This window comes from Lolium rigidum, chromosome 6 (assembly GCF_022539505.1).
Source record: "Lolium rigidum isolate FL_2022 chromosome 6, APGP_CSIRO_Lrig_0.1, whole genome shotgun sequence".
Classification (NCBI taxonomy): Eukaryota; Viridiplantae; Streptophyta; class Magnoliopsida; order Poales; family Poaceae; genus Lolium; species Lolium rigidum.
In genome coordinates this window covers 41,989,686-42,009,947 of record NC_061513.1, presented here as the reverse complement: position 1 = coordinate 42,009,947, position 20,262 = coordinate 41,989,686, and the positions used below count along the sequence as shown (strand labels likewise).

General features: G+C 46.5%; 2 protein-coding genes and 1 pseudogene across 2 annotated transcripts; 1 reads left to right on the top strand and 2 right to left on the bottom strand.

Moving 5' to 3' along the window:
• Positions 1-3,988: 3,988 nt before the first annotated feature.
• On the top strand, positions 3,989-5,184 carry LOC124667186 (splicing factor, arginine/serine-rich 19-like). The gene has a single exon (XM_047204504.1). The coding sequence runs from the start codon at positions 4,340-4,342 to the stop codon at positions 4,922-4,924; it is 585 nt and encodes a 194-aa protein (XP_047060460.1). The 5' UTR covers positions 3,989-4,339; the 3' UTR covers positions 4,925-5,184.
• A 3,929-nt stretch (positions 5,185-9,113) lies between these two features.
• LOC124662521 lies at positions 9,114-9,934 on the bottom strand (annotated as a pseudogene).
• Positions 9,935-11,088: 1,154 nt separating this feature from the next.
• On the bottom strand, positions 11,089-12,543 carry LOC124660007 (GDSL esterase/lipase At5g03610-like). The gene is made up of 4 exons (XM_047197807.1): positions 12,237-12,543; positions 11,820-12,106; positions 11,445-11,721; positions 11,089-11,324 (listed from the first exon to the last, which is right to left on the bottom strand). The coding sequence occupies exons 1-4, from the start codon at positions 12,541-12,543 to the stop codon at positions 11,089-11,091; spliced, it is 1,107 nt and encodes a 368-aa protein (XP_047053763.1).
• Between the last annotated feature and the right edge of the window lie 7,719 nt (positions 12,544-20,262).

Genomic DNA, 20,262 nt, shown 5'->3' with positions numbered 1-20,262 from the left:
ATGGAGGAGTGTCCATTCTCCAATATGTTGATGATACAAGTAAATATGAAACTAATTCTATCCATCTTTGAACATTTATTGGGCTTGAAAATAAATTTTCATTAGAGCAAACTATTCTGTTTTGGTAAAGCTAAGGATGTGGAGCATCATTACAAAGATATATTTTGGTGCGAATCTGGAACTTTACCATTTAGGTATTTGGGTATACCTATTCACCACAAAATTCTTCGTAATTCGGAGTGGAATCTGGTAGAAAGTCGTTTTGTTGCAAAGTTGGGATGTTGACGCGGCAAACTTCTTTCTTACAGAGATCACCTTGTACTTATAAACTCGGTCCTCACTAGTTTACCAATGTCCATGTTATATTTTCTAGAAATTCCAATTGGGGTTAGAAAGATACTTGACTTTTATAGGTCAAGGTTCTTTTGGCAATCAGATGAAAAAAAAGAAATATAGGTTAACTCGATGGAGCATAGTATGCCGACCAAAGGATCAAGGGGGGTTAGGTATTGAAGTTCTTGAATTAAAGAATAGGTGTTTGCTCAGTAAATGACTGTTCAAACTACTAACAGAAGAGGGGATGTGGCAACAATTATTACACAACAAATACCTTAAGAGCAAAACTTTGGCGGAGGTTGACGAAAAACCGACAGATTTCCCCTTTTGGGAGGGCCTTATGTGAATTAAAAATGATTTCTTTGATAAAGGTTATTTTAAAATTAGAAATGGTGCTAGTGTTCGGTTTTGGGAAGGCATATGGCTAGGGGATGTGCCTCTTTCACACCAATATTCATCTTTATATAATATTGTGCAATGGAAAAATATCTTGGTGGTGAACGTCTTAGCTCAAAATCCTCTACATATTGGTTTTAGAAGGGCGTTTAATAAACACAAGTGGAATCAATAGGTACACATATGTCAATGTTTAATAGGAGTTCAGCTTTCGGATGAGCCTGATAGATTTGTGTGGAAACTAGTTGATTCGGGTTTGTTTACGGTCAAATCAATGTATCTCAACTTGATGAATGATCATACTAGGTACTTACGAAAATATTTATGGATAGTGAAAGCCCCCCTTAAAATTACAGATTGGCATTTCAGCTATTTGTTGGTCAATATGGACATGCAGAAATGATATTGTTTTTAACAAAAAGAAGGAAACTATTTTTTTGCAGGTTATATATCTAGCTGTGCATTGGATACGTTTGTGGGCCTTCTTAATTCCGGAGGATCAGCGGGAAGCTATGAATACTGGATGCAACTGGCTGCTAATGGTTGCACATGACTGACATCATATTAGTAGAATTAAGAATGGATAGCTTTATGTTGCTTTCATCTTTTGATAGTTGATCCATGTTTTGAAAAAAAAAAGCTGATCCATGATTGATGCTGAGGCGACGCTCCCATTTCGAAAAAAAAACTAGAATTGATGAATGTACAGGGTGGCCTGGAGGTCCATGGACCACCCTAAAATTTCAATTCAGCCCATATACCATATAGAAGGAAAAAAACATATGAGGAAATTTTGACCCAAGAGGAATTCCAAGCGAAACGAGACCGTCGTTCCCCTGATCCCCTCATCCTTTCGTTTCTCTAGACAATACCGCGTCACGCCCTTGCCTCCCTCCCATTGGTTGTCACGGCTAGGCGCCTGTCCTGCCGGCTCGCCTCCAGCACGCCACCCTCCGACCGGTTAACTCGAATAGCATGCGCTAGCAGCAAATGAAAGAGAAGAGAGTGTTAGGATGGTAGGTGGGGAATTAAGAAGGAAAGAGAGCGGTAGCAGCTCGGGAGAGAGAGAGGTTGACGCGTGGGACGGAGGGAATCTTCCTACATAGAGTTTGTTCCCAGCAGCTGTCGGCGTGCTCGATATCCTCCCTTCCTACATGGTTCTTTTGAAGTTTTCTGGCGCTTGTATTGGGCTCCGGCGTGATCAGTTTCTCTCACTTAAATCGTCAAATTGTTGTCGGCTACAATCCGAGGCTCGCCGGTAGAGATGCTCTGAGTTATCGCATAGTATAAATCACCAACATTTATATGAAACACTGAAAATTGAAAGGAAAACCACCACTTTTGGGGTGACGGTGTCACCAAACCACCACCTCAGGGTTGGGAGTTTAAAACTCAAGCCCACCTACGAGTCCTACATGGTAAAGATTAGGACAAATTCTATTATTTTCTCACCGCTCCGTTGAATAGTTTCTCTCTTTCTTTTTTCTCTCTCGATGGCAGGCGGGCCCCACCTATCAACCTTTTCTTCTCTAACCGTGTGAAGAGCTCCCGCTGGGTAACTCTATTTTTTTTTATAATGGGCGCTTTATTACTCAACAAAAGCAATTACAGCCGACCTCTGCATAGCTAAGATGCACACAGTCGTTCAAAGAGTCTCAATAATCTGGAGTAACTCTATGGATGGGGACACCACCGTCGTCACTCCTATGTTGGTTATTAATTATTTATTTTTATTCATAAATTTATGTTAACGAGAAATCAGTTAATACAACGATCATCAGTTACTATCAGGGTGAATAGTAATTGCACTCATTTTGTTTCTTCAAATTCAATCATTATGTTGGTTCCTAGCCAAAGCCCATGCCTTGTGATAATGCCATGAACAATTCCTTTCAGAGGAGGATACATATGCACATCATGTTTTGCATTCTTGCAAATACAATGCATACCATGCAGCATTTGTCAACCCGCTACTTTTGTTGAACCAAAACATTCAGATCGATACGGAGTGGCATTGATATTGTGAGACACTGTTCCTTACCTGATGGTATTTGTCCCCTAATTGAATGCGTATTTGTCCACTGCAGGTCGCCAAATAAGAGACATATCAAGCAGCCTTCAATCACAACAACAGTGACGGCGGTCCATGCCCACAAATCACCACGCTCTTATCTTCTTTGCGGATTAAATCACCGCGCACATGTGGTGCTGCACACGGTGATTTTACAGATTGCATGGAGCACTTCATTTTTCATCCTATTTCAGAACCCCACGAGCTAGTTGTGCATGCACCAAACTGAAGTTTTTACAGACGATCGTCCACTCTCACATGATGAGCCCATGAAAACCAGCCCCCCAGCCCTTTACCAAAGTACAAGGTTGTGGAGTACCAATGATTTAAGCCAAGGGGCCCCGTCCCACTCCAAGGCCAAAAGGATAATAGAAAAAGAAATGAAATACAATAAAGTAGAAAATGAATTCCCACATTCCCAATCCTACTTTATTTTTGTGTACACGTCGACCCCCTGGTGTTCATTCCCTCTATAAATTAAGGCAGCAAGTGTGAATAGTTTTTTTGAAACGGAGGCAAAAGCTTTGCCTCATCCATTAATTAAGAAGAAGTGCCCAATTTTTAGGAGAAAATCGGGCGAAAACCAACAACACACACCGAGCACCCCGGCCAACCTGGCTACCCACACGAAGCACACACGTCATCGAGAAGAAAGACCCTCGTTGAGGATGTCATCGAGCGTCATCGTCGTCACTCCTCCACGAGCCAGCGATTCCGACTTCACCTTAGACGACCGCCACCAAGACCCTCGCCGCGAACGACATCGGAGCCCATGTGAGCCCATGCCAAACAGTCGACCCCCAAGCACGTCGAGGAGGAGGCAGCTCCGACTTCAACCGCGACCTTCATAGGAGAAAGTTGCACGCCTTGCACCGACGCAAGCACCAATCAAGTGACATCGTTGCCACAAGTCGCCTCGCAACTCCGACTTCACCATCACGGCAGGGTGACGAAGGACATGCCGCAGCTCCGATCCGCTCACCATTGTCATCGTTGCCACTCAGCCCACGACGCCAACACCAACCAACTTCCACAGGTCCCTCCGGCCTAAGCAGCTCCAAATCGATGCCCTCAAGAGGGAAGACGACACAAGAGCGCCGCCATCGACCGATCACGGCGGATCTAGGGATCAAGACGACACAAGTGTGAATAGTGGTGTGGTAGATAATGATCAGGAGCGGCACTAGCACTTGTGAGAAGACTAGCTGACACAAAGAAACCCGAAAGAACAGGAACCACTTCCTCCATACTACACCATTGTACAATACACGAGCCTATATATCCCAAAGCAAAGCCAAGCCAGAATCCTCCGGTACCACTATATAAGAGCACGAACATACCCCGCACCAAAAGGACCAGGTGAGGGCTCGCTCGCCGGTATAGCGTGCACATCATCCAGCCCTTCCAGTCGTAGCTGGCTGCCTTATGAGCTTGTAGCTCTCGCCAGCTCGGCGCAGCGCGGCCGACCCGGAGCAAGAGTGAGATCAAGGAGATAGATAGAGAGGTTGACTGGTGTGGATCAGTTGAGCAGCAGTCATGGAGACCATCCGGTGCTGCATCGCGTGCATCCTGCCGTGCGGCGCCCTGGACGTGGTGCGGATCGTGCACTCCAACGGCCGGGTGGAGGAGATCAGCGAGCCCGTGCTGGCCGGCGAGATCATGAAGGCGTACCCGAAGCACGTGCTCCGGAAGCCGCCGTCCACCTGCCCCGCCGACGGCGGCGGCGGCATCGTGGTCCAGAAGCCCGTGATTCTGCCGCCCAATGCCGAGCTGCAGAAGGGCAAGATCTACTTCCTCATGCCGGTGATGACCCCGGCGCCGGAGAAAGCAGCTGGGAAGCCGAAGACTCCCGCGCCAGCGCCCGTGCCCGCGCAAGCGGCGAGGAGGCGGCGAAGGAGGAAAGAGTCCTCCGGCGGCGAGGCTCCCGGCCGCAGCAAGACGCCGGCTTCATCGGCGTCCCAGTCCCAGAGCGCGGAGGGCGAGAAGGAGCGGCTGCTGGCGAACGAGCGGTACCTGTCGGAGATCATGAAGGAGAAGGCGTCGACGGCCAGGGACCGGCGGCGCGGGCGCGTGGCCGTGTGGCGGCCGCACCTGGAGAGCATCACCGAGGATGACTTGTAATCAAGCAAGGTGTTTGTTGTCCAGACCTTTTTTCTTTCTTCTTCTTCTTCGTTCGTTTCTCTAGCTTTTTTACTTCCTCTTCTGTTAATTCCTCCTGCTTGCGCCGCGGCCACTCTGTTTTTGCCCATCTTTTCCCCGGCCCGTCTCCTCTAGAGCATCATCCTCTCACTCACCCCTGCTCCCTTTACAGGGTGAAATGATGCCTTTGTGAAGAAAAAGATACAATTTTTTTTTGCTGCTACTATGCACCTTTCTCTTTACAATTTTCCTCACTGGTTGCACTGATCATGTTCAAACACCTCTAGGAGAGATGTGCAAATCGCACCAGCAGATGGATGGATCTTACCCTACTTTTCTGGTACACATGCTATGCTAGCTCACACTTGCTAAGAACCCCACTAAACTAGTTTCCCTTTCTTAGTTCCTCATCTTCTTCAAGAAAAAAAAAGTGTACTTTAGCAGCTAACAAGTGGGACATTGATATTGCTCGTAAATTCCTCGGAAAAGTTTTAGTATTCCGTGCAGCAAGCGGCCTACATTCCATATTTCACTCCCCCTTTTGTCCTCGGCTATGGCAGGGAGTGTGAGTGAGAGAAAAGTGTGCAGACTGCTGAGAGAGTGCACGTTGTTCTGATGATGATGATGAGTAGATGAAAGTTCTGAAACGCTCGCTCGCTAGAAATCAATGAGTAGACCAATGATTGCCAGCGAGGCCCCATTCTCCCTCCACTAGCAGAGAGAGCTTTACAAGCCGGCCGTGGTGTGGTGCCATGGAGATGGACGACGCACACTCGCCACCCAACAACCGTTGCAACCACTGCTAAAAACTAAAGCAACAAAGACTGCCCTTCCGGCCGGCCGGAAGATCATTAGCATTAGCTAGCCGATAAACATAAACCCCCCAAGCCAAGCGGCCGGCCTCTAGCTAATGGAGCTGCTTATTATTATGCATAGCTTTTCCTTTAATGATTATTTCTGTATGTATGGGTTACTCTACTCATGTCATGGCTTGTTGCTATCCTGGCTACTGCCGTTATGGATTTGACGTAAAGATGGGCGCGTACAATGCCTTCCTTCTCCTTCCTTCCATCAAACGGGAGCAAGACCACTCACTCCCTCCCTTATCTATGGATGTCTCCCGCGAATCAGCGAGGCGCACGTGGACAGTTGAACGTACCACTGGCAGCAGGAGCAACAATCTACAAAAAGAAAATTATTGAAGAGCAGCAGTCTACAATGAACACCGCACCGATTATCTTCTTTCATCTGTTCATCTGTCAATTAGTGGGATCAAGTTCCATGGCCTGGAGTATAGTATACATGATGCTGACCGATGACCGTACAGTACACGCTACTACAAGTACGTATTGGAGTACAGGTACCCACACACACATGGGCAGATACATTAGACATATCCTCCTCCACTACTGCCAGTCCTGATTGCAGCTGGGCTCGAATTGAAACTGGGTCTGTTTGTTTTATGTTGCTGGGGATGTCCACTAACCATCTCCCACGCACTCCCTTTGTTTAACCCTTCTTCCCCATGAGAATGCTGCCCGGGATTTTCCTGGCAGATTTCCAAGCTGAACTGTAGCCTCAGCGGGGCGCATCATCAGTGCTGGTTTAGCCCCTCCAGCAATATTTAGCCGTGCCACCACGCCGTCAACTGGGGCGCGCCGCTACCTATATAGCCCGGCCACCCCACACACTAGTATACATATAGTGTGTAAACAACACAGATGCAGAAATCCCGCGGAATCATTGCTCTAGAATTCGAAGAATGATTGCGCAATTATAATAAGAACTCGATCGGCTCGTTCTGAATCTGCCTTTAGTTTGCTGTAGCACAAAGGGAAGTCCGCTACCAATTGATTTCTCCTTGATAATCAGGGTGAACTAGCCATGTACTCCTCGTTATCTTTTAAAAAAGTTGAGGCATACTGTCCTTTCTGTCGTCCAAGTAACTCTTAAAAACAAGCTAGTTCGAATTACTTAGCTCCTTACTTACATAGTTACATCACACTGCAGGCAGCATGTTAAAACCATGAACGATGACATGCAACTTTCATAACAACTTCAGTCAATTCAGCTGGCTCCATGCGTGGCAGCTAGCTAAATATCCAAGCTTGTGGAGGTACCGTGTCTGAATTTCTAATGCCAAGTGGTGTGGTATATGGTGTGGTGTGGTAGAGCTAGTTAGCTTGATCATGTAGGTGAAAGAGACCTTTAAGCATATGCCAAGGCCGATCGGAAACAATATTAATCGTGCTGCATGTGTCCCTGAGCTCCTTTGAAGGGGTACAACGAAATGTTTATCACGAATAGTACGCGGCGCCCTTTAGTTGTGCACCAGTGCTACTACTATACACCTCTCCTCCACAGCTAGCTCGTGCCCACGATCGACAGGTACCGGAACGTGAAGGTGTCGATCCAAAGATCTTGAGCCTAATCAAAGAGGCTTTATTTAGCTCGTCTGCCAACTTAAAAGATCTTGTTGTAGTACGTGGTAGTAATAGTTGCGTGCGTGTGATCGTTGAGATAGCTAGGCAAGAGGGTGGTGTTCTCAGTGTGTCTGCGGGCCGTGTGGCTGCAGGACCCTGAAAAGTACTGTTGATCTAGGCTTTGCGTGGGCCAAAATCTTTCTTTTATGTGTGCCAAGGCCATGGACCACAGGCAGCATCATGGCGATCTTCATTTCATTAAGCACAAGCTCTCATACGTACACAAGTTAATTAATACCCTTATATTTTCTCTCTCACTCTCGATCTCTTGGTGCCAATTCTCAAATTGGAGGTCATGTGCTCGGGAAGTCCTTTTGGCCAAAAGCTCGAGGGCTCAACTGCTTCCAGGTAAAAGTGCTCACCAAACCAATCTCAAAAGACCAACTCAACGAGCCTACGACCTACTAAGCTCAGTTAAATGACATGACACTGCTTCTAATTAGTCTACGTGATCCTCGTCGTGCGAGCCTATCCTTTTAATATACTTTCCTCTTTTCATATGACTGTCCTGATTGCCTATTGCAACACTATCATAATAACGATTTTTTTTGTGGGAATAGATGTTAAGTTTTAGAACAATTTATCCAGTTGTAGCACATACCACTGCAACCAGCATATGCATATGCCAATGGGCAATGGCGATAGCGAGCCCGGTGAGGTAATATCCTTGCCTTCGTCGGTGATGTCGCCACCAAAGCACCATCCGCGTCTCCGGCAAGGTCAGCCACAATCTCTAGCCGTCTGGCGTCTCATCCCTAGGGAGCTCATATGTATCCCTCTAAGCATGTGCTCTGCTCGTGCGTTTGCATACTTGGGCTTGGGCCATTATAATAACCGCTCCCACACCCTCTTTTGTTTTTCCCTTTTTTTGTTTCAAAACAAAAGAGCATATTTGAATATTTTGTTTCTAAATCTGAATGTTTTTAGTATGAATATTATTAAAATCTGAACATTTTTTAGATAAATATTTTCAAAATCTGAACATTTTAAATTTTAACATTTTCCAAATATGACTTTTTTTTATGAAAAACAGAATCAAATGAGAAAAATAGAAAAACCACTAGAAAACCATGGAAAACCCATTAAAAAGTATTTATAAGCTTCCCAAAACCGTTGTAGAGAACCCTACATGGGATGGCCCACTTAAAACTATTTGCGACAGAAAATGTGGGCGGAGCCAAATGCTGCACCCACCTTGTCTCGGTAAACCCTATTTTTCGTCCATTAGCGGGACATATTAAAAGCCTTGCACACACGCTTCGGCTTAAAAGGGTCAGCCCAAGTACCTTGAAGTTATTCAGTTTTCGTCATTTTCTCTAGTTTTCTTCTGGTTTCTTTGGTTTTTCTATTTAGCCGTTCAGTTTTTTGAACCTTCATCTGTGCGTAGGCCGCTCCCATCGCCACTAATAGGCCATGCCCAAACATGTACATGGTACATGTCGCAACGATAGGCGACGCTAGAAGCCTCGAATAAGATTTGACAAATAAGAGTCGTGTGGCTTTATGCCCGCGGATTACTGAGCACCCGGCGATGTCTCAAATGTTGGTGTGAAACGTTCGCATGGCTGGTGTACTAAGCTTCACTTGACGTTCTACCAAGACCTTCTTGAGTTCGGAACACAAGAATCGAAAGATTAGCAAGAGTCATAGAGTGGTATTATTATTATTATTACTAGTTCTTGATCGAATTACCAATATGAGCGCCTTGACATAATGACATCAATCCTGTCCAGTGTGAACCCCTGATCACCATCCTTAAAGATTGAGAGCAGACCGTCGAGGAGGTCGCCAGCCTCCCTGTTGTCTTCGTTTCCTCGGCTCGCCTCGTGCTCCGCCAGTGTCCTCTCGACCATACCGTCGAGCTCAGCCGCGGTCTTCTTCACCCTCGTGTCGAGACCCGTCGCCCAGTCCACCCACCGGAGCAGCTCCGTGAGCTCTTTCATCATGCCGCGGACCTTGGCTGGCTCCAGCCCGCCGAGGCTGTATTGAATATAAATACTGTCTAATCTTTTTCCATCAGTTCGAACTTTTGGTTCAATTGGCTAGTGCAGCAATCTTTCATGATATCAGAGCTAAGAGGTCTCAAGTTCAAGACCCTGCTCACGTAGTTTTAAAAACAAAGAAAAAAGATTCTGCGGCCTACACCGAACCCACGCTAAGGACTAAAATAGCCTAGACGTGAGAGGGAGTGTTGAATATAAATACACTATCTAGTCTGTTTTCATCAGTTCGGACTTTTGGTTCAATTGGCTAGTGCAGCAATCTTTGAGCTTGTTCCCGAACGCCGCTCTCGAGACAACGGTGGTGTTGGTCAGCTGATTATGAGCTCGCTCACGTTGACCGCGGATCCCTCCTCCCTGGCGCTGGCAGCGCGGATCCGTTCCACGAAGCCCGCGGCCTCCTCTAGCCGGAGGGAGCGGAAGGAGTCGACGCACTTCGTGCTGAGGAGGTGCACGACGGCGATGTGGCGGAGTTGGCGCCAGCGCTCACCGTAGGTCGCGAAGGCCATGTCCCGGCAGCCGTAGAGCGTGCCGCGGGCCGTGTGCGGCTGTGGTCGTTTGCAGAAGATGTGGTCCTGGTCCTGAGCACGGCGTCGGCTAGGGAGGGCGAGGAGACCACAAGCGTGGGGACGGAGCCGAGGCGGAGGAGGAAGATTGAGCCGTGGCGCCGGGCCAGAGCCTGCAGCTTCCGTTGGTGGTGGCCCTGGCCGAGCTGGTGCAGGTTGCCGAGATGATGGGTAGCGCCCAGGGAGAAGGTGGCGCTCCTCCACGTACGGGTAGGCCCATTGCTCAGACATCAAGGTGACGAGGTCGGTTAGGGGGAGGTTTCCGTTGTTGGTCATCACTCATCATCAAGAATCAAGCAGTCACTCTGCTTAAGAGCAGAGTTTTGCAGTAGAGCTGCAAGGTAGGAAATGCATTGTGCCTCAAGCGGCACGAAAACGTTGTCAACATATATGGTGCGGGACTTGACAAATCTTCCACGGATAGGTTGCAACAGACCAGACTAAGTAGACAGATCCAGGATCCGTGGGAGGGGGTCCATAATGAGATCAAACAGCAGGGGGACGAGGAGTCACCTTGATGCAGACCACAACCATGACAGATCTCTTTGGCAGGAATGGCATTGAGGAGCACATGCAAGGTTGAGTTCAAGAAAATGACCGTAACCCAAGCGCACCACCATGGTGCAAAGCCGTGTCTCACCATGATGTTCAGAATGTAACCCAATGAATAGAGTCGAAAGCCTTGGGGATGTCAAGCTTTATGAGGAGCGGCGAAAGTTTGATTTCATTCAAATGGGGTAATTGAAGTAGTTTTTTTTTTTTTGAAGTAGGTAGTTGAAGTAGTTTGAGTTCAACGTGTGTGGAGTTTTCCGAGAACACCATGATATGGAGTTGCCCATATGGCCAATTGATCCAATGATGTATGTCGTATAGCCAATGATGTAGTATTCACCTTTTCCAGTATTCAATCTGCATATAATTTTTTTATGAACCTACTCATTGAACATAAATTTTCACAAAAAAAGAAGTAATCGTTTAAATATATAGTATTATTACAGAGTTAAAAAAAACTATAGCCTTTAAGTAGTCCAAGATACAATCCAAAGGAAACAAAAAATAGGCATCATGCATGGCTCTATGAAGATCCTGGAACCTAGCTAGTTTTGATCTATAAACTCCCCTAAGGGCTTCTCAACCTGTTTCATCACTGCCTCCCACCCTGCATGTGTTGGGTGCATGTCATCCCAGTAGAAAAATTTGTTGGACTTGTCGCACACGCTGTAAAGAAGCTCCGACGACTCGCCTTGTTGTCCACAGTAACCCTTTGAATCGAAACTCTCACAGCACGGCGACAACTTCCGCTTGAATTGCTTGGATAGCTCTTGGCCTTTACCTATAGGTACATCAGATAAAATTGTTCACATCAATTTCAAGCACACAACCAAATACATAGATTAGAAATCTTATCCTTAATAGCATTGAGACTTGCAGATGCATGCATGGATGTACGTACCTGGCACATTATCCACGATGTTACTGAAGGCGGTGTAGAGGTCAACAACGTGGACATTCTTCTTTGCTGCCATCACTTGCTTCAAGTTATTGTTATGGACAGATGCACCTAGGTTTCCGAAAACATCGCACGCGGTGTAGTTGTTGGTCCTTGTTTGCGATGGCGTGCAACTGACTGGGTGCAAGTTGTTGACAAGAACCTTTGTCACCCCGAGCTTCTGCACTTGGTCCACATTGTCGGAAATCTCCTTGGTCACCTTCGCAATATAAGCATTGATCTGAATACATACATAATAGTATCAAAATTAGTAAGCAAGAAGCAGAGATAAATAAATAAATAGATTGTTCAAAGTTTGGTCTGCTGGTAGCTACTTACATCGTTTGGGGCACTCAGGCCAATCACGCCGGTGTTCCCGTAGTAGTCGTTGCCGGAGATGGCCACGAGGGCCACGGAGCGACTCAGTTGCTTCTCTGAGATGATCCCATCTTTAACCATCTTTCTGAAAGTGTCCACTTGCTTGGCGAGGGTGGGTACCTTGTGTGTCGATGTGGTATCCAGCACGCCAGCACCACCATGAGCGAAGGTCATGCCGGAAGGGTCGCAGGTCTTCTCCGCCGTGAGGGCGTGGGCTGGAGGTGCTTCCTCGAGCCCCAGGATCGTTGCTGAAAGTTACAAGAGATCACACGTGTGAGTATTTTTTTTTTTGAAACGACGTGTGAGTATATATACTATAGCCAATTGGCAATCATAAATAATCATACTAGCTAGTTGAAATAATCATAAGGTGCATACCAATGAAATCGGACTGAATTTTATAGTTGGAGAAGCGTCCCGACGGAGTATTTGGTCGTGGGTTTCCATCGGCGTCAACATAGGAGGAGCCGTAGGGGTACGCCCACTGCCGCGACATCTGGGTGACGGGGTCGGTTAGCGGGAGGTTCCCGTTGTCGGCGAAGTCATCCCCGAAGACGAAAAGACTGTAGCTTGACGACTTCTTCTGATGGCCGTCGGCAGGGGCAGGCCGTGCCTCAACGCCATTGGGGTTTAGAACAAGGGCGAGGAGGAGGATGACGCCCAGGACGGCCGTATGAAGCTTCATTGCCTCTAGTGCTTATGTTGCGGACGCGGATCGTCGAGTCGGTTTCTGTGTGGTACTTAGCCGCGCGGCGAGGATCATCGAACTTTGTCTTCTGCGATACTGCGATGCGCTCCTCTCTTGTATTTATGGAACCAGCAACGTAAAGCTCAAACACCAGGAAGGGGAAGTCGTAAACGGACTCGCGGTATCGGTCGGAATCGGAGACCATAGCTATATGTATGTACATGCTACAGCACGGTTGGACACGGAGTCGCATACAGATACGCGTCAAGTACGTACAGCACAATCGGACACGGAGTTCACTAGCCAAGCCAAGGACCAGCTGCACGTCATGGCCGATGGCCCTCAGTGCATATGGTGAACCCCTCCGAGCTTTCTCCTTTGGACATTTTAAGAATCGAGGCGAAACCTTGGGTTATTTATTTATTTCACGAAAATTTTATCGATATATCAATAATCATCATAGCAGTACAAAAAACCTTAGAAGTGACAAAAAAATTATAAATAGATCCAGGGCCCTATACATTATAAAATTAGAACTAATGAATAATTATATGGTGTGTATATACCTTCTATGAACGTTTAAATTGAAAAGCAAATGTCTAGATTCTGAACTTGTGCCATTTAAAAAAAAATCTAAACTTGAGGCAAAATCTTCTTAATATCTACTTTAAGAGGAACATATAGTTTCTAAAACGAGTCGGTCCGACTGCCCGACCGAAAATAACCTACATCTAATGTATACAGTTGAATTGTTTGGGTTTTTTAAAAGGAAAAGAAACCTTTTAGAATGTCAAAATCTTAAAGCAAGCCTAATAGACCCCGTATTTTTCTGCCCCTTCGCGAGTAGAGAGCTCTGTATTCATTTTTCACTGGCCGAAAGCTTGTCCGAGCTAGCAGACCCCATATCCCCACCCCGTAAAACAGAATATTCTGTTTTACGGGGTGGGGATACGGGGTCTGCTAGCTCGGATGAGTTGCCAACCCCTCAAAACAGGGTTTTTGTTGTATTGTGATCCAAATTCATATACTAAAGGGAGGCTAACTTCTGACGAGCGGAGCGAGGCCCGTCGCCGGTAGGCTTGGGCCGAAGTAACAAAGGATTAACCGTGAGGTTGTCAATCTCACCGGCTTACTGTAACAAAGGATTAACCGTATAGTGTGGAAGATGATGTTTGCGAAGAACAGTAAAGAACAAGTACTGCAGTAGATTGTATTTCAGATGTAAAGAATGGACCGGGGTCAACTGTTCACTAGTGTTGTCTCTCCCATAAGATAAATAGCATATTGGGTGAACAAATTACAGTTGGACAATTGACAAATAAAGAAGGCATAATAATGCACATACATATATCATGATAAGTACTATGAGATTTAATCAGGGCATTACGACAAAGTACATAGACCGCTATCCAGCATGCATCTATGCCTAAATAGTCCACTTTCAGGTTATCATCCGAACCCCTTCCGGTATTAAGTTGCAAGAACATAAACAACATATATGATAGATTGATAATCAACTTGACATAGTATTCAATATTCATCGGATCCCAACAAACACAACATGTAGCATTACAAATAGATGATCTTGATCATGATAGGCAGCTCACAAGATCTAACATGATAGCACAATGAGGAGAAGACGACCATCTAGCTACTGCTATGGACCCATAGTCCAGGGGTGAACTACTCACACATCGATCCGGAGGCGATCATGGCGATGAAGAGACCTCCGGGAGATGATTCCCCTCTCCGGCAGGGTGCCGGAGGCGATCTCCTGAATCCCCCGAGATGGGATTGGCGGTGGCGGCGTCTCTGGAAGGTTTTCCGTATCGTAGCTCTCGGTACTGGGGGTCACTCCTAGGCCCTTGAAGGTTTCTATTTGCTGCTTGAGCATTGGCTATCCCTGCTACTCGCAGCATTGCTTGAAAATTACGGCAGTCCTTCTGCAGATGTCCTGACTGCCTTCTCCCATTGTTGTCGAGATAAAAATGCATCTGGCATGGCCCGTTCATCATATCTTCGGGAGTTACGAAAGGTCTTTGAAACCTTGACCCGCTATGTTGCCTGTTATTTCGAGAATCGTCTCTATTGTCGCCTCGCTGCTCATTACTTCTTTGATATTCGTCTCTATTGTTTCCTCCATTGTTTCCCCAAAAACCAGCCGATATTTGGCCAGGAGCATCGTAACTCGAGAACTGCCGAGAAAATCGCCTTCTGTTTTGAAAGTTTCGGCTACGGTCTTCCTCTGGTGACCTGTGTCGCTTATTGTGAACAACATCTTCTCCGTCTGCCCACCTGTTTGCTATCTCCATCAATGCTGACACTGTTCTTGGGTTAGTTCTCCCCAAGTCCTCGACGAAATCTCCTCGCCGAATTCCTGCCACAAACGCATCTATTGCTCTCTCGTCAGATATGTTTTATGCCGAGTTTTTGATGATGTTCCACCTTTGGATGTACTTTCTCATCGATTCATCATGTTTTTGTCGACACGACCTCAGCTCTTCAAGTGATGCTGGTTTTTTGCAAGTTGATCGGAAGTTCTTGACGAACACATCCTCAAAACTGTCCCAGCTGTCGATGGATCCCGGAGGAAGTTTCTTTATCCAGGATCTTGCGGCTCCGCTCAGGTGTATCTCGAATACTCGCATTGCTCGTTGCCCCGGTGCCACCTATCAATTTCACCGTCTCTAGATAATCGACTAGCCAATCCTCAGGATCTTGCAGGCCATCGAATTTCTTGAAACTATCGGGTAACTTGAATCCTAACAGGACTCGAGTTTTTCGAACTCGTCTCGTAAAACACGGGAGTCCACACATATCTTCCTCAGCAACTTCTGGTGAATGCCGATGTTCCCTTCTTTCTTGTCGCGCTCTATCCACTCTGGCCTGAGTCGTTGCGTCTCTAACTCCACTTGCTCTCGGTGGATCTTGCATTGCTGCAGTAGGTCTCGGACTATTTTGCCTTGCAGTTCCTTCGGGAGGTGTAGCTGCGAACGCTGCTCCCATGGCCCCACATCCTGCCATGGCCATGTTATACAACGCTTCTCTTGGATCTTCGGGAGGTGGCCTGGACGCCAGGATGAAAGCTTGTGTCGCCATGTACCCTGCTTCCGCTGTTTTTGAAATAATATTCCCCCTCGTGTCGATTGACATAAAGGACATGTCGAGGTTTTGGATTAGAGTCTCTCTTTCTGCTTCGGGTATATTTTGCAGCCGAGATCTTGCTCTCCTTTGAGCTTCTCTGTGGCTATCTCCCGAAGTTCTTGAGTGTTGGCTTAGTTCAGCTCTTCGCCTGCTTGACGCGGAAGCTGCTTCCTGCCTCCTGCCCAACTCGATTTTCTGCTTCTCGAGCTCTCTTCTGGTACGTGCGAGCCTATATTGATACGCTTGTAACTCCTCAGGTGTCGCCATAATGGTCATTGGTTCTGTACCATCGATAGCTCTGGCGACTCGATCCCACACTGCCTGCGGAAATCGTACCATCTCTCGTGTTCCTGGTCCGATATATTTTGTTCCCAAACCTCGTGTGAGGTCTGCGGGATCGACATACGGATTTCCCGCATCGTCGAAAGCCTCTGACGTCGCTGGTTCTGACCGGCTTGGTTCTCCAATTGCATAGATCTGATGATATTTTGGATTCTGAACTTTGTCGGGTTTGGTGACACCATCATATAGATTGGTGAAGACCTTGCCCACAGATGTGGATCTGTCGATGAAGTTGAAGTTGTCGATATCGCTCGAGTCATTGCTTATATCGGAGTCCGCAGATGACCCGAAGGATATGTTGCTGAAGATCTTGGCGAGTTTTTCACTTGCCCGGGTGCTGATGAAGCGTGGCGATGAAATTTCTCCATCGCTTGACTCTGTTGACGATGCCGAGTCCGAAATATCGGGATCGACCGCCGATAATCCCGACGAGATCGGAATTTTGAGACGATATGATCCTTCCTTCTCGACGCGGAAGTGGAACTCTCCAAACGTCATCTCCATGGGTTCCTCCAGATACGCATATGCATCCGAACGGGAGGGCGGGTGAGGAACAAAATCAACGAGACTAGTTTCGATCTGTTTACCTCTGTCCATGATGTTTCTTGCTATCGACGAAGTCGAAGATCTTGAACGTGCCATCGAGATCAGCTCCTTGTCGCCTCTAGATCCCACAGACGGCGCCAATTGACAAGGTATTAACTTGTCAATGCCTACGGATTGTAGACTAGGGTTTAGTTGGATGTAGAGGGCAAGTAGATCTCGAAGGTTTCAGCTGAAAAGTACTCGACGAATATAAAACTAGGGTTGTGTTGACAGTAAATTTGATCCTCTCTTTGTTCCTCGGCTCCCCCTTATATAGGAGGTGGAGCCGAAGGTTTCGTAATACACAAGTTTACAGAGTCCGGGAGGGTTTCTGACCCGTCCCGCAAGATTACAAGTATGGTTTCTTAATACAACTCTAACTTTCCTTAACAATATCTTGGGCTTCCGAATCTTCTTGTTCTTCGGGTCATGGGCCTTCAATAAACCCCGGGTACCATCTTCGGCAGGCCCATTGGGGATGCCTATGTCAGTCGTGGCCTTGGAGGCGGTGGAGGCGCGAGGCCGATGCGGCTGACTGCCTTTGTCTTCACCTTGACCGGCGGGGAACCCCTCGGCCCGTCCACCTTCGTCTTCGTCTTGCCCCCTTTAGGCCGCGCCGCCCTAGTGTGGCGGCGCCCTGTGGCCCCACTTCGTTTCTCCCTCGGTCTTCTGGAAGCTTCGTGGAAAAATAAGCCCCTGGGCGTTGATTTCGTCCAATTCCGAGAATATTTCCTTACTAGGATTTCTGAAACCAAAACAGCGAAAAACGAGCAATCGGCTCTTCGGCATCTCGTCAATAGGTTAGTGCCGGAAAATGCATAATAATAACATATAATGTGTATAAAACATGTGAATATCATCATAAAAGTAGCATGGAACATAAGAAATTATAGATATGTTTGAGACGTATCAAGGAGCTAGTTCAAATCCAGCTTCAGATTATGATTTATGACATAGTAGATTACAAGTCTCTTCATTATCATCAAATGGATTCTAACATTTCAGTTAAGCTTGAAAATTCAAATAAGTGAACAACATGCAATCAGTATAACATGAATTATCTGAGATTGGTAGGAATAATCTTGTAATAGGAAATGATAAAATTAACTTATCCAACACCTTAAGAAACCATGCATACCTCATTCTTTTCAGGTAGTTTTGGCTTTCTATTCAGAAGCTCCGCAAAAAATACAACCCATCGACCACATGTCCACCATTGTCAGTGGTAAAATTCTCAATTTAGCGACAGAAACTAAATATGTAGTCACAACATCTCTGATGATAGTGATATATGTGAGTACTGATCAATTAGGACTGCAAAGAGCACTGGCATGGTTCCTTTGAGTCCTTCCAATATTAGTTCAGTTCAGAGTCTGCACTATCTGTTCAAAAGCTGCAATATTAAAGGAACAACTTCACATATTTAAGAAATATATACCTCATGTCAATTGGAAATCAATTAGAGCATAGTCAGGCTTTAGTGGCATCACCTCAATAAATTCATGTGTAATAGCACTATAAGCAAATTATTTTAGAGCCTGTACAGAGAACATTCAAGATCCATAACTTTCTTTACCCATGTCGATGCCAAGACCTCACATGCCAACTTATATCACTAAATCATCAGAGTAACCACTAATATGACCTAGAGTAATCAAGTTGTTCTCCTTTTATGCACCAGCACAAGCACGACCATGCCCAAGATGAAAGCTTGTGATTTTAGGTCTCGACACAGCGAGAGGGTCAGATCGGGATCTTACCTTTGCGGTTGAGCTCGACGCGAACGTTGTGGATGAGATCCTCCATCTCCAGCGCCGCCCCCAGCCTCGGCCGCCGCCCGACCGTCGCTGTACGGGGTGATACGTCTCCGAAGTATCGATAATTTCTTATGTTTCATGCCACATTATTGATGATATCTACATGTTTTATGCATACTTTATGTCATATTTTTGCGTTTTCCGGAACTAACCTATTGACGAGATGCCGAAGGGCCGTTCTGTTTCTCGCTGTTTTTGGTTTCGAAATCCTAGTAAGGAAATATTCTCGGAATCGGACGAAATCAACGCCCAGCATCTTAGAATCCCCGGAAGCATCCAGAACACCCGAGAGTCGCCAGAGGGGGCCACTGGGCCCCCAGATGACAGGGCGGCGCGGCCTGGGGGTGGCCCGCGCCCCCCTAGCGTGTCGTCGCCTCGTTGACCCTCCGACTCCGCCTCTTCGCCTATAAAAAGGTCCCTGACCTAAAACTTCGAGACGGAAAAGCCACGGTACGAGAAACCTTCCAGAGCCGCCGCCATCGCGAAGCCAAGATCTGGGGGACAGGAGTCTCTGTTCCGGCACGCCGCCGGGACGGGAAGTGCCCCCGGAAGGCTTCTCCATCGACACCACCGCCATCTCCATCAACGTTGCTGTCTCCCATGAGGAGGGAGTAGTTCTCCATCGAGGCTCGGGGCTGTACCGGTAGCTATGTGGTTAATCTCTCTCCTATGTGCTTCAATACAATAATCTCATGAGCTGCCTTACATGATTGAGATTCATATGATGATGCTTGTAATCTAGATGTCATTGTGCTAGTCAAGTGGATTTTACTTATGTGATCTCCGGAGACTCCTTGTCCCACGTGTGTAAAGGTGACAAGTGTGTGCACCGTGTGGGTCTCTTAGGCTATATTTCACAGAATACTTATTCACCGTTATGAATGGCATAGTGAAGTGCTTATTTATATCTCTTTATGATTGCAATGTGTTTTGTATCACAATTTATCCGTGTGCTACTCTAGTAATGTTATTAAAGTAGTTTATTCCTCCCGCACGGTGTAATAGTGACAAGTGTGTGCATCGTGTAGTACTTGGCGTGGGCTATGATTGTGATCTCTTGTAGATTATGAAGTTAACTATTGCTATGATAGTATTGATGTGATCTATTCCTCCTTTCGTAGTGTGAAGGTGACAAGTAGTGCATGCTATGTTAGTACTTGGTTTGGTTATGTTGATCTGTCATGCACTCTAAGGTTATTTAAACATGAACATCGAATATTGTGGATCTTGTTAACTCGGGCATTGAGGGTTCGTGTAATCCTACACGATTAGTGGTGTTCATCATCCAACAAGAGGGTGTAGAGTCTAGCATCTATCTATTTATTCTGTTATGTGATCAATGTTGAGAGTGTCCACTAGTGAAAGTATGATCCCTAGGCCTTGTTCCTAAATACTTCTATCGCTACTTGTTTACTGTTTTACTGCATCTATACTTCCTGCAATTTTACTACCATCAACTGCACGCCAGCAAGCACTTTTCTGGCGCCGTTACTACTGCTTATATTTATTCATACCACCTGTATTTCACTATCTCTTCGCCGAACTAGTGCACCTATTAGGTGTGTTGGGGACACAAGAGACTTCTTGCTTTGTGGTTGCAGGGTTGCATGAGAGGGATATCTTTGACCTCTTCCTCCCCGAGTTCGATAAACCTTGGGTGATCCACTTAAGGGAAACTTGCTGCTGTTCTACAAACCTCTGCTCTTGGAGGCCCAACACTGTCTACAAGAATAGAAGCACCCGTAGACATCAAGCTATTTTCTGGCGCCGTTGCCGGGGAGGAAAGGTAAACGGCACACACACACCGGACCCCGGCAACAAGCTATTT